Genomic DNA, 13,327 nt, shown 5'->3' on the forward strand with positions numbered 1-13,327 from the left:
TGCTGTGATACAATATTTTGAAGCATTTTTGTTTACATTAGCTCAGACCCTGCTCTAGTTTTGTAAGGGTATGAAGCAGCACATTAGTTGCATCTATTTTGTTTTTAAGAGTGCAATAGATAGCAGGTGTACACCACACCCAACAAGCAGGCAGTAAAGTGCTGATTGCCTAACCAGTCTACAATGGGGTTATGGCAGTCTTGCAGAATTCTCCTTATCTGTAATGAATAAAAAGTTTTCTCCCCCTCAGGTCAGTAGTGGAATAACTACAAAATTGTTACCATCTTGTATAGCAAAATCATAGGCTATATCTGGTTAGCAAAGATCCAGTCTCTCCAAAGTTAAAGCAAACATAATTTCAGCCTCTTTCAAATGAAGATTACCACCTTTTGTAAATAAGTCCCAGACACAAGTTACATTCTTTTTAAAGTGATAAAATAACCTTTTACTTTGATATTTATTTATTTAGAGCGGTATTCATCATTTCTTATTGTGTATGTGCCCTCTGAAAAAAAATGAATTTATTTTTTTAAGCCATGTCAGGGTTCTGCAACAAGAGAATGTTTACATAATGTTTGATTTTTTTCAATTACCTTCAATCTGTGATTTTAGGTGCATTTTTGGTAAGTCTAAAAATAAAATGTTTAACTTGTACACTAGTCCTGGCAAATCATTCCCTCACTTTAGGCATTAAAGTCAAACTGGGATAATGTAGCCACTACAGGCAAACCATTTAAAACATGAATAGTCAGTTATCACTTGACTCATCACCTTTGTACCATTCAGAAAGCATAGCAAACAGATTTCAGAACCAGAAATTTATTGTAGCTTAGACTTTTCAAACTGACTTATTACCAATATACAGATCTGAAAAGTTACATCCACACTGGCTACAAACTGCATCAGAAAGTTTACAGCCTTTCAGCATTAGCATTCAATCATGATCAGTTTTAGTCTAAACTACAGCAGCTACAGTATATGGAAGAATAAGTCTTCTACACATTGACATTAACACAGGACAACTGTCAGACATAAGTTAAAAGTTCCCCAGTTTACTTAAAACTAGCAGTTATGTTACCACATAAAAGTAGTCAAACCCATATCCCCATTTTAGAAATCTAAAATTTTACATTAAAAAACAGTAAGATTGTGTGGGTTCTCTCCCCTGCTTTCAGGTCCATTATTGTAAAAGGCACTCCAGAGTCAAGCTTTACCCCAGATAAACCCACACCTAGGTCCTGTTTCACACACTGGGAGGCAAGATGTGTAGTAGGTAAGAATAGGTCTGCTCTGAAAAGATATAGAAATAGCTGGGTCTACTACTTTTCCTTCAGCTGTTCACACCCTCTGCTGTCTGCCCTTCTCCCCCTGCCCCTCCCCCCCACCTTTATACCTGCTCAAGGAACAACTGGAAACTATTCAACATTTCCCACTACTGGTATGGAAATTGAGCCACTAACCTGTTTTAAATTGGTGTATACCAACAGTAAACAGATTACATGCAATATCAAAATCTGGAACTCTGCTACCATAATGAGTGAATGGAGTTCTAATTTCACATTGCAAGCAAATCAAGTTACCTTTTAACCCACCTCCAAATGTCAAATTGAATAAGCAGCTATGCATAAGACAAAGCTCTGAATAGGACCAAAAGCGTTAAATAGAGAACAAGACCTGCCTTACGAAAAATCTAGCACTCACCACCACGGGGTCATAACTTACTTTTCGTACCTTTCAGCCATTCCTTGAAGTAGTCCTTTGCACTTCCAAGTTAGAGGTCTTTGATCAGAAAATCAGCCTGCCGGGTCTTGGAACAATAGTCTTAACTCAATTGACAAGGTTCTCTGGTTGGATAATATATGCCATAATTTCATCAGCAGGAAAACAGATTTATTAAGTGTAAACAAAAAGTTTAAATACACCAACAGTCTAGATTACTGTACAAGGAGCTACAGGGACTAAGCAGGACTGTGTTGAATAGGAATGATGTCCACCCATGCCCTAAATTAGAAAAGTTCACAATCCAAAAAATAAAATCCCTCTCTAGACTGGTAGCCAAGGCACAGGTGTACACAGGTCTCAGGCTTTTCAGCGTCAGTTACCATTATTACAAACAACTGAATGACTTGCCCTGCCAGCCATGTGACCAGCACACATCAGCCTTAGACTACAACCAGCCCCACTCCAATTAACAGAGGCTCTGGTGAGAACACTCAGAATATCAATAGTACACTTACATGCTCTAGATCCAGGCAGTGTTTCTCCTCTCTCTCTCAATTTAGTAATCCTTACACTGAAATAAGCAAAGGATCAAGACTTAAACTCTACTAGGCAGTGCAGTTGAACCTCTGCAGAAATTCTGAAAAACCTTTACAGTTGCAAGCTTGTCTGTTCTCTCCATAAAAACAAAGTGGGGAGGAGGGGAAGAGAAGAACAGCAGGGCTTGAGTGAACACAGCAGTCGCGGCCAATGACACTGCATTATTAATACATCTACACTAGATAACTGTGCCTGTGCTCCTGCTGCAATAGTTATGCGACTTGTATTATTTCATGCTTCATGATTTTTACCTTAGCGTGTTTTAAACCCCAGTCCCTGTTTTCACTACCACAAATGACATAATTCAATATATTTACAAAATATTCAAAAAAAGTCAATCTTCTACATATTAACCTCATTCTGCCACTTTACACATGCACTAGTTTGGGGAAAAAAATTCACCAAGCTGAAATAAGCAACTTTACCCTTTGTCAACAAGTGACCTTTGCATCATTCAGAAAGAATAAGATGAATCAAGCCAAAGTTGTTTCACCAGGAAAAAAAAGTGTCCAGAAACTCACGTGCAATGGCTACACATCTGTAGAGTCACTTAGCTGAGATGACATGAAGAAAAAAGTGCAAGGTGGTTCCTCACATAGTGTAAAAAATCCAGTCACTGAGGGATGGGTGAGGGAGGAGAGGTACTAACTACAGTTCTAGAGACAGCATTAGGAACTAGCCAATATAACACAAATATTGGGATGGGTGTTGGTTGGCTCTACTGGCCAAAATGACTTTTTTACACCACGGATCCTTGGGAACAATGGAGAGGATTACAGTGAAGTCTTCTAGAGCAGAAACAAAAAAACAAAGGGAACAGCTGGAATCAATAGCTGAGTGTAGAGTCATCCCATTCCAGCTGTTGCTGTCTGTTAACATTCTGTTGGTCCTCTTCATGCTCCCCTTCCTCTTCCTCACTGCTTTCAGACTCTGCACTAGTGATATCATCTTCTTCCTCTCCATCTTCGCTTTCTTCTTCCTCTTCCTCCTCCCCACTGCTGTGCTGGTCTTCATAGGTCTGTCAGACACAAATTAGCTGACACACATTGATTTTTCTAGCTGCCGACATGCTCCCATCCGTTTATATGCTACATTCACTGGGAGTTGTGGATGCTCAACACTCAGCTGGCTATTAGCAAAAGTAAAGTGGCTCTGAAGTAGTTCTGTGATTTCAGAAAGTTACCAGCCAGTCTTGTCACTCTTTAGTATAACTACATTCCCAAAGGTCATCCAGCGCTTTAAAGAGGGTACTATTGAAATAGGATCCTTTGGTGTGAACTCAGCAGCAGCATTAGTGATTTAAAGTGTCCCTGCTCCTCCCATGCCCCCCTCCTTTTTAATATTAAAGTATCAGAAGTTAACTGAAGTAGAAATGATCCTGATCCAAAAACTAACTGCATCAAACCAGGTGGACAGCAAGAATAACTTAATGGAAAAAGCTGATGTGGTGTTGGTTTATTGTAAGGAATATACTGAAGGAGCCAGTGTTACACCTTTATTTACAGCCTGGCATAGAACACACAGGTACTTTTTGAGCAGTTTATAGCCATCAAGCCACATCCCACAACAGATCACAAGAAACGTCCACTCAACCTGTGGAACTCTTTGCCAGAGGATGGTGTGAAGGCCAAGACTATAACAGGGTTCAAAAAAGAACTAGATAAATTCATGGAGGATAGGTCCATCAATGGCGTCCCTAGCCTCTGTTTGCCAGAAGCTGGGGATGGATCACTTGATGATTACCTGCTCTGTTCATTTCCTCTGGGGCACCTGGCATTGGCCACTGTTGGAGGACAGGATACTGGGCTAAATGGACCTTTGGTCTGACCCAGTATGGCCATTCTTATGTTCTCTTTCTGAGGAATGGATTCAAATTTTCCTGTGGCATTCATTAAACTTGTTGTGCCAGTACCCCCTTTCCAGATCTATCCTGCTCTGACAGCCATGCATGTTTGACAGATTGGAAAGCAATATTTGTAGAAAAGGGCTAAGGGTTCTGTCTACACCGCAAGAGAAGGTGTGATTATATTACAAGTGGGCATACCCAGGCTAGTTTTAATCTAGCTAGCACAGGTAACAGTGGTAGTGTGGACGTGGTGGCACAGGCTTCAGCACAGACTAGCAACAGAGTTACATACCAATGTCCCCAGCAGGCTTTTTGTTCAGATTACTAGGCTGTGCTGAAGCCTGTGCCACCACATCTACACTGCTACATGTGCTTGCTAGCTTAAAGCTAGCCTGAGCATGCCCACCAGTAATACAATCACTCCTTCAATTGCAATGTAAACATACCGTGGGACGCAAGCCTTACCTCCATAGGATTCACAGTAATGGTCAAGGCCGAGTCATCCCAATCCATCTCATTTTCCTTTCCAGTATCCTGGTCACGCACGGTTCTCTGGTGCGCAGCTCGGATTCGGAACACACCCAGAATAATCATGAAAACCAGGAAACTGACACACACGACAATGACAACAGTAGCAGTACTTGGAACAACTGTGACAAGAAAGAGGGAGTTTAAGAATAATCATACTAATACACAGTATTTACAGGTTCTTCCGAATATTAACCCCAATATTACAGATGAGTAAACGGAGGCAAATTTATCCACAATCACAGAATAGGCCAGTAGGAAAGCAAGGACAAAAACGTAGAAGTTCCTGGCTCCGTCCTCTGGTCAGACTGCTAAACTAGTAAGTTTCGGTGGCACAGTCCAGTGGGCTGGATTCACACCTTGCTCAGGTAAGAAGTGAGAAGAGTTTAGTGCTATCAGTCTAGTCTGATGAATGGTCACAAAATAAATGCAGTTTCACTAGGGTTGGCAGCATCTGCTCAGGAGCCGGAGGCATACCAGTACTTACAGGGCTAGAACCAAACTGCATTGGCAGAACAGAATCAGGCCTATTATGCTCAAACTGGTGCTTTTATATAGATACTGAAATGAGTCAAACAAGGACTATGAGGAATTTGCATCAATCTGAAAGAAGATCAGCCACCAATTAAAAAAAAAAAAAAAAAAAAAAAACTTACTATGAAGGCTCCTTTCTTCAAAGCCTATTGCTTTCCTCCCACATGCACCACTGGAACATTAAATAGTTCACACCAAGTTAAAACATAGTGGAGGAATGGCAGATTTCCTCAACGGAATAAAAGGTCATACTGTTCATGAGAAATCCAGTCCCAGTTCCTCAGACCCCTTTAATCAAGGTCCTTATACAGCACCTACTGCAGTGCTCTGTATCCCAAAATTACCAAGTCAGGAAGGGCTGGACTTTGTATCTGTCATTAGATTGGCATTTTCTAGATCTCTAGCAGGCTGTTCCTCCCGAGTGGAGAACAGAATGGGACTTCATATTTTAGAGAGCATTAAAGTTAATAGCTGCGTAGATTACTAGTTTAATTTGCTGGCTGTTTCTGGAAAGGCACCCCAAGAAACTCCAACCCTCTGCAGCAAGAAGCCACCTAGTTGAGCCCCCAGTTTAAAAAAAAAAAAAAAAATCAACTGGAGTTAAGTGACTGACAGTCCTTACCTGAAAAGGGGTGGGGATTAGCTAGGTTGTGACCAGAGAGGTCAACAAACGTATGATGCACTGGATGAACAAACTGTGGTTGCATAGCTATATGATTTGCATGTTCAACTGGATTAGCTGTATGGATAACATTCACCTGAAAACAAAAAGGAAAAAATAATTTAGGGGAAAAAAGCAGCTTGTTTATGCACTTGGTTCAAGTAGATGGGATTCAGTTCCTGTGTGTCAGTATCTATCCCCCTCAAAACAAAACAACAAAACAACAGCCACCACTGAACTGTCATGGGCCCAATTTTATATTTCAATAGTCATTTCAAGCAGCAGTTCCTGATATGCTACGGCTGGTCTATACAAACTTATGTTTCCTAAAACTGATTTGGTTATCATGGTGTAAGTCTGTATGTGGACATCCTTATTTCAGAATAAAAAGAATGAAGTCAATTTGTTACCAACTGCAGCTAAATTGATGTTCGCCACTTTCATTCTGAAATAAGTGACCACACAGACTTTTACTGAAATAACTAAGCCATTTTTCCATCCACATCTTTTGTTATTTTGATGCAACTGTGTAGGATCACCTTCAGTTAACAGCAATGGGTAAACAGGAGGTCACAGACAAAACACAGAGACTCAGGTTCTTTGGAACTCCAGAGACCATTTTTCAAAAAGTTTAACAGAGGTTCTGATGAGATGGTTCATTAAGTTAGGCTCAGCTACAAGTTTAGCACCTTTCATGTTTCGGTGAGCTTCCCTTTCCTCCCCACCAATGCACTGCTAAGTGTATCCTCCTCTGTAATGGGGAGTAGTGACAGACAGATGTGGTGCATGGCCAGCTGCACAATAGGAAGAGGGGAAATTTAGTAAACGACAAGGAAGCATTTCCAGTTTGCTAAAGTGTGGAGATCCTGGATCAAAGTTGACAGTACTTCCTCAGGAAGCACAGCCACGTTAGCCATGCATGCAATTTCTGCTCCTCGATAGGGAAAGGGAAGTGGGGGATGGTTAACAAATAGTGGCAAGTCAGACTTAACTTCACCATCCTCGCATAAGCTGCGCTTTTAAAAATCAGCCTATGAAATTCAAGTTTACAATGGAAAGATATACAGATATGCAACAATGGCTCTCAATGCAACAATAACTTCATGTTGCAGCAAATATCAAGATTTATCATCACTCAGAGGACCTACTGATGAATTTTGGTGTATATTTACACTGCGGGTTAGTTAACATCAACAGCAAGACTCATTAATTCATATTCTTCTATAGATACTGTGTGGTTTTAGCTATATTATTCCCTTCCTTCCCCGTGTAAATATGCAGGGCAATAATAATTTTTATTTCAAGTAGTTCCTCCTGTCACTCAGGATTAGTCTTCCTGGTAATCTCTGTGTCATGCAAGCAAGACAGTAGTAAGCCCCATTGCAAGAAAAAACAGAATCATTTACAGAATCACAGTAATTAGAGTTGGAAAAAAGACTTCTCGAGTCCATTTCCTTAGGGCCAATGCGGCACTGTTCCCAATAGTCCATTTTCTAGTGTCCCACCTCCCCATCCAGCCTCTTCCCCACTCACTCCCCTTAACTGCATTCCATATACTAGGATACACATAGGTCCCAACTCCATATGATCTGGTCTGTGCATCACTCAGAGTTGGAATCAGTGAAGGCAACTTTTGGATTGACAACCCATTAAAACAGCCTAACACACCCTAGTCTGCTCTGATGACATAATATTTAGAAGGCAGAGATCCAAACCAGTTACTGATCAATTTCTTGAAGCATTAACTTTCATCTATGTAGGCTCTGACAACTTTCAAAGGGATGAGATTAGCTCACATACCTCCACTTTAAATTCATTGCTGACATAGCGACCATTAAGCTCAGAACAGACCAACTTGAACTTTCGGTCAAACAGAGAGACAGTGTGCCAGTTTCTGTAGCGTATCAAGTGCAAAACCTCCTCATAGCTGGCCATAGTATCAACACCTAGGAGGATAAAAAAAACCCAGTTACTTGTCAGAACTATAAACTGTTTGGGGGTTTTGGGGTGGGGGGAAGGAGAAAGTTTTCATTCAGTTAACAAATATTTCACTTAGTAAGCACACAAATACACAGTTCCTGTTCTCATTTGCCTCAAACCCTTCCCAGCACAAGGCCAAAGGTGGCAACCCCTTACCTGTGATGATCATGCCAAGGTTGGAGCTGCTCATCTCAATGCCCTTCTGCTGTAACTGTGTCATGTCAACCTCCAGGCTTTCCTGCTCCTGATTTAGCTCCTCTCCTAGCACTGTGACCTCACATGTATCCAAGTTGTGCATGATCTCCTCCGATACCAAAGATTCTTGGACTGAAGGAGGACATGGAAGCCAAAGAAATAAGCAGAAAGGCCAAAGGCAAAAGTGGAAGGAGCTGTACTGTGTCATAAGCAGCTATAATTCTTCCCTTCTGACTACGTACAATGATTTCGCCATGAAGAATGATCTAGGTGTGAGATTGAATTCCCATTTAAGAAACCACACCCAAAAAGCATTCTCTCCCTTGGAGAAGAAACAGTCTAAGACTGTTCTCACTTCTGATTGAAGTTCTGCAGGCCCAGGGGAAAAACAGCATGCCCACCGCCTCACCCAGCCCTGCCTACCCACTCTCTTCCTGCTAAATCAAAAAGACAGTATCATAAAAAATTTGACACCCACCCCTTCCATTCTGTGCTACAGTAGGGATATCCACACAGGGAGGGCCATCCCCCACTGCAGAGAATTTGGGGGAGGGGCACAGATTCCACAACTGGGTTAATAATCAAGTTTGTTACCTGTAGGATCCTCATCTCCATCTCCCTCTGGTTCCACCTCCCGAGTGATGGTGCTGATTATGCGAAGCTCAGGGAAGAGAGAAACTCCCTCTGGACTCTCAAACTCTGAAGCAGAACGGGCAAAATGATTGATGCCACTCAAGCTGATCTTGGGTTCCTCAGGCTGCAAGACCATTATATACCCATCCACAAAGGGAATGGCAATGCAGGCTTCTTCATTGAAACACCTACAAAAGATACACAGGCTGTTTGTTTAACTGTGCAAGACAGGCTTAAAGGAGAGGCAGTTATGCATCACAGTGGCAATTAAATAGTTAAAATACGGTGAACATTTTAATCGTGAATTAAATCCTATATAAATAAGCTCTGTCTCGGACCCAAGGGTCCTATAATTCATCCAACAACTGTGTTGGAAATGTAGATCACCACTACCACCCCCTCAAAGGGAACAATGTTAAAATGAATTTTTGCTCATGGAGAACATTTTGTCCCATTTTCTGGGCTATGACTAACATCCACAGATTATACCAATAGGTAAGGCTGCAATACTGGATAAGTCCTCACAGTGCACACTTACAATGATCACAACCAAGATTGCCCAACTAGGAAAAATAAAATCAAACTGGACATGAAGGAAATAACTAACCTCAAATAAATAGAGTAGAAATATAAATAGGACTGGAAATGATGGGTCACATGCCTACTAACATGGCCCAGAGAACTCTGGTCATTCAAGTGGCCAAATGATGCTTTTTTGTTTCATGAAAATATAGATGGATTTAGATGCCTAACTACATAATGGTTCATAATTCACAGTTCCATATGCTTCTGATGCAAAACCAGGAGAAAATTTGTTTGTGAAGATCTTTTAAACTGGAGCATTCCAAGTTTTATTTTGGGATACTGAGTACGTTCAAACCCAAAACTTGGGTAGGAAGCCAGGAAAATGCACACCCAATGAGAAACATCACATGAACTACTGTAAAGCAACAATGCCAGCTCTGACAAGAGCTCTGTTTAAGTGTCCAAACAGCATAGCAGTTCCTTTTAACAAACCATCTCATACAGATGCTTATAGACAGCCACTAGCTGAATCAATGGCCTATAGATTACCGGCGTACTCGGAAATATTATGCATTCTTGTCCCCATGGAAAGTCCTGAAGAATGACAGAATACATCCAAAATAGCTTTTTTTTTTTTTAAATAAAGTTACCATTTTCCAGCCTGACTTTGGTTACCCCTCTCTGATCAGTGTCTTCAAAGTCATCTGAAACCAGTCTGGAGAAGTTCTGATGGCAATGCTAACAAATACGCAATAGCTCAAGGCACTTAAGGCTGCTATTCACAGCAAAAAGATTCTGTACCAAAACACTATTCCAGAAGCTTCATTTGACTTAAGCAGGAATTGCAGGTGCCTAACACCGCTTAAAAAAAAAAAAAAAAGTCAGACCACTTGTTCAGGTGCCTAGATGCAGATGTAGGCACTTAAATTTGAACACTTTGGCCATAATCAGCATCAAATATTTTACTTTACATCTAGAACAACATTTATTGATCCCTGGATCAGATCCCCCAAAAATGTTACAATACCCACTAATATCTAATCAACAGTCCCAAGAAACAGATCAGGATTTTTATGTAACAGAACAAATTTGGTATTGGTAACTGTTCTAAGGGCTGATTCAAAGCCCACTGAAATCACTGGGAAGATTCCCTTTCACCTCAGTACTTAAGGCTCATGATCAGAGCCTTCAAAAGTAAAGGTCTGCATTAGTGACCATGTCAATGGCACTGCACTAAAGAATTTTGTTTTAGTTTATTTATCCAAGCCCCCAATATCCTTATGTATAGATGCATTTTTCTGCACTAGGACATACTTGACATTGCTGGTGATTTTGAGCCTCCGGATTCCAGGTGTTGGGAACTGGCGGGAATTCAGGTAGGAAATGTGCTGCATGGCTTTGTCAAACCTGTCAATATCATCCCCTTCCAAGGTCAACGTTGACTGGCTGGGATTCATATTAATCTGAAACCATTCCAAAGAGCAGAAGAAAAATGAAAAAAGAGATCCAAGTACCAATGTGCTAGAATAATTAAACCGAAAAGCTCAGTGCTGCTTAAGCTATTAAGCATGGAGATAATTAGCATTTGTATTCAAAGCAGAACGAATCATTATTCACTGGCTTTACAACTCAGTTTAACTTCCCCAATTAGCCTAAAAGTTTAAGTCAAACATTTACAGTATTTCATTATCCAAGAAAAATTCCAGGAATTTGGCACAATGTTGACACTCTAGTCATCTGAAAGAGATATAGCTAACAAGTCAGGAAAACTTAGCCTTGTTCTCACAGGCTTTGCTATTGAAATAAAATACCTACTCATAAATGAGACCTATTATGTTAAGTTGTTTTGTTAGGCTCCATAAATGTAAAGCGCTTATGCATCCGTTTGCATTCTCAAAGGCCACTGAAGGCCAAGCCTACACTAGAAACTTTTGCTGGTTTAGTAATATCACTAGGGGTGTGATTTTTTTTTTTAAACTGCATCTCTATACCACTAACAGTCTTAGTGAAAGGCAGCTGTACTGGCACAAAAACGCTTTAGCCGGTATAGCTTATTTCATTTGAGGAACTGGCATAAGATATACTGGGGAAAAACACTCTTGCTTTTATAAGCTGCATCTACAATATAGCTATATTGGCAAATCTTTACCAGGTCAAGTACTTGCTTTCTTAAGGCTAATCGACACTAGAAAGTTAGGTTGACCTAGATACATCACTCAGAGGTATGAAAAATTCACAGCCCAGAGCAATGTTGTTAAGTGAACCTAAGCCCCAGTGTAGACAGTGCTAGGTCAACAGAAGAATTCTTCCATTGACCTGGTGACCAAACCTTTGGGAGAGGTGGATTTACTACACCACCAGAAGAACCCTTCTATACTACAGCAGTGGTGCTGCAGAGCTGTAGCTGTGCCGCTGTAGCATTTCTAGTATAGACAAACCCTTAGTAAATCACAGCACATGCATTTCACTTCATCCATATGCAAATTTACCTTCATGCCTTTGCCAATGCCATCAGCAATTTGCAAATCTAATCCTTCCTTGCAGGTATAGAGGCAGTCTATCACCTTCTTGTTCTCCAGTTTACCAGACCGGATCATTAATCCAGCCAGATTGCCTCGGAAAAACTGAGCCATGTGGAGTTCGCCACCTTTATAAAGAGGGAGGAAAAAACTTTATAGACCTTAGACCTTTTCTTCTTATCATCAATTGTGCTTTATTTTACCATGATGTATTCACATGCAGGTTAGTTTATATCCATTCCGGGTGTTAAACTTGTGATCATGTTCAAGCACAATGAAAGAATTAAACAGTTCATCATGCATATGGCCCTCAAAACAGACATGTATGGCCATCCTGAACTGTGAAGCGGAGGCTAGTGTTTCCATCACAAATGTTACTTTTGCCTATACAGCGAGGTGGTGTACTTAAAGAAGACCAAAGATAGAGCTAATGAGCTCTTTGATGAGACTTTAACCCTAGTGCTGAAATGATATCTCCTATTTGACATTAACTCTAGAAAATGAGGAGACGCCTATCAGGATAGGAGAAAGTGCAACAAAGTACAATTTATGCCAAACCAAGAACCTGAAGTGCTGCAAACATTTTAAACCAGAAGGGATGGTTATGATGATCCAGTCTGCCTGACACAGAGCACAGAATTTCACTTAGTAACTCTTATTTCAAGTTCATCATTGATTGAGGTAGAGTGCAGTTTCAGAAAGATATCTAAGTGATAGAAAAATCCACTGCAGCCCTCAGTAAGTGGTTCCAATAGTTTCCCTCATTTAAAAAATGTTGCACCTCACATCCAACCTGAATTTGTCTAGCTCCAACTTCCAGCCCTTGGATCTTGTTATGCTTTTGTTTGCCAAGTTAAAAGTAAGCTATCAGAAATCTTCTCATGTATGTACTTCTACAGCATTCAAAGCAGTTCCAGACCTTACATGAACAGTAAGTACCTAAATGTAGTCTCTTAGAAATATGTAGTAAATTAAATCTCAAACCAAGACATGAAACCCAGAGAACCGCTGAAACTATGTAGAAAAATAAAACATTGCAATGTCAGCCAAATGGGAAGAAAAGCTGGTATTTATTTCTGTTGGCTCCAACTGGCATTTTTACAGACTACTGATCAAGTGAGTACCCACTAGGAATTCTAGGTGTTATCAAGACACATTGTCCTTTGGGTTACATATAAGATCTATGCAATGATATCTGAATAAAACTGGATGAAAAAAGTGTAGCTAATACTTTGCATTAATGGCTCATATTACACCACTTCACTGCAATCACAATGGTTTCAAGTTTGTACATGGATGTGCACTTATATGCAATAAAAATAAAATCAGGAGGTGAAGCATTGGAAATAATAGTACAATGAAGAAACAGCCCGGAAGCAGATTATGTGGGGGGCATCAGTGGCCAAAACGCAATGCCTGCATTTCATGCTATATGTGAGATGAAGCAATGTCTTGGCTTAAAAATGAAATAAAAAAGTAGCGGAAAATACTCCAGCAACCTGCAGATGTCTCAGGCACAGTTTCATTGTCATTTTCATTTCCTGTATATTCTGTAGAAAAGCAAGACAAAGAATAGGGACAATGGGG

The 13,327-nt window shown here is 40.5% G+C and overlaps 1 protein-coding gene across 4 annotated transcripts in view; it reads right to left on the reverse strand.

The window, feature by feature from the left end:
- Positions 1–803: 803 nt before the first annotated feature.
- The window catches only part of CLSTN1 (calsyntenin 1), a 62,436-nt gene continuing 49,912 nt past the window's right edge, over positions 804–13,327 (reverse strand). For 2 of the 4 annotated variants that reach the window (XM_024210608.1, XM_024210607.1), the window contains 9 exons: positions 13,240–13,290; positions 11,711–11,868; positions 10,536–10,684; positions 8,658–8,884; positions 8,025–8,195; positions 7,689–7,834; positions 5,850–5,985; positions 4,631–4,815; positions 804–3,337 (listed from right to left, as the gene is read on the reverse strand). In XM_024210608.1, the coding sequence (XP_024066376.1) occupies positions 3,146–3,337; positions 4,631–4,815; positions 5,850–5,985; positions 7,689–7,834; positions 8,025–8,195; positions 8,658–8,884; positions 10,536–10,684; positions 11,711–11,868; positions 13,240–13,290 (1,415 nt within the window). In that variant the 3' untranslated portion in view covers positions 804–3,145. The remainder of the gene's footprint in view (positions 3,338–4,630; positions 4,816–5,849; positions 5,986–7,688; positions 7,835–8,024; positions 8,196–8,657; positions 8,885–10,535; positions 10,685–11,710; positions 11,869–13,239; positions 13,291–13,327) is intronic. The other 2 variants (XM_024210610.1, XM_024210609.1) reach the window with 1 other exon arrangement.

Source organism: Terrapene carolina, unplaced genomic scaffold (genome assembly GCF_002925995.2).
Source record: "Terrapene carolina triunguis isolate 2854851 unplaced genomic scaffold, T_m_triunguis-2.0 Scaffold714, whole genome shotgun sequence".
Taxonomy (NCBI): domain Eukaryota; kingdom Metazoa; phylum Chordata; order Testudines; family Emydidae; genus Terrapene; species Terrapene triunguis.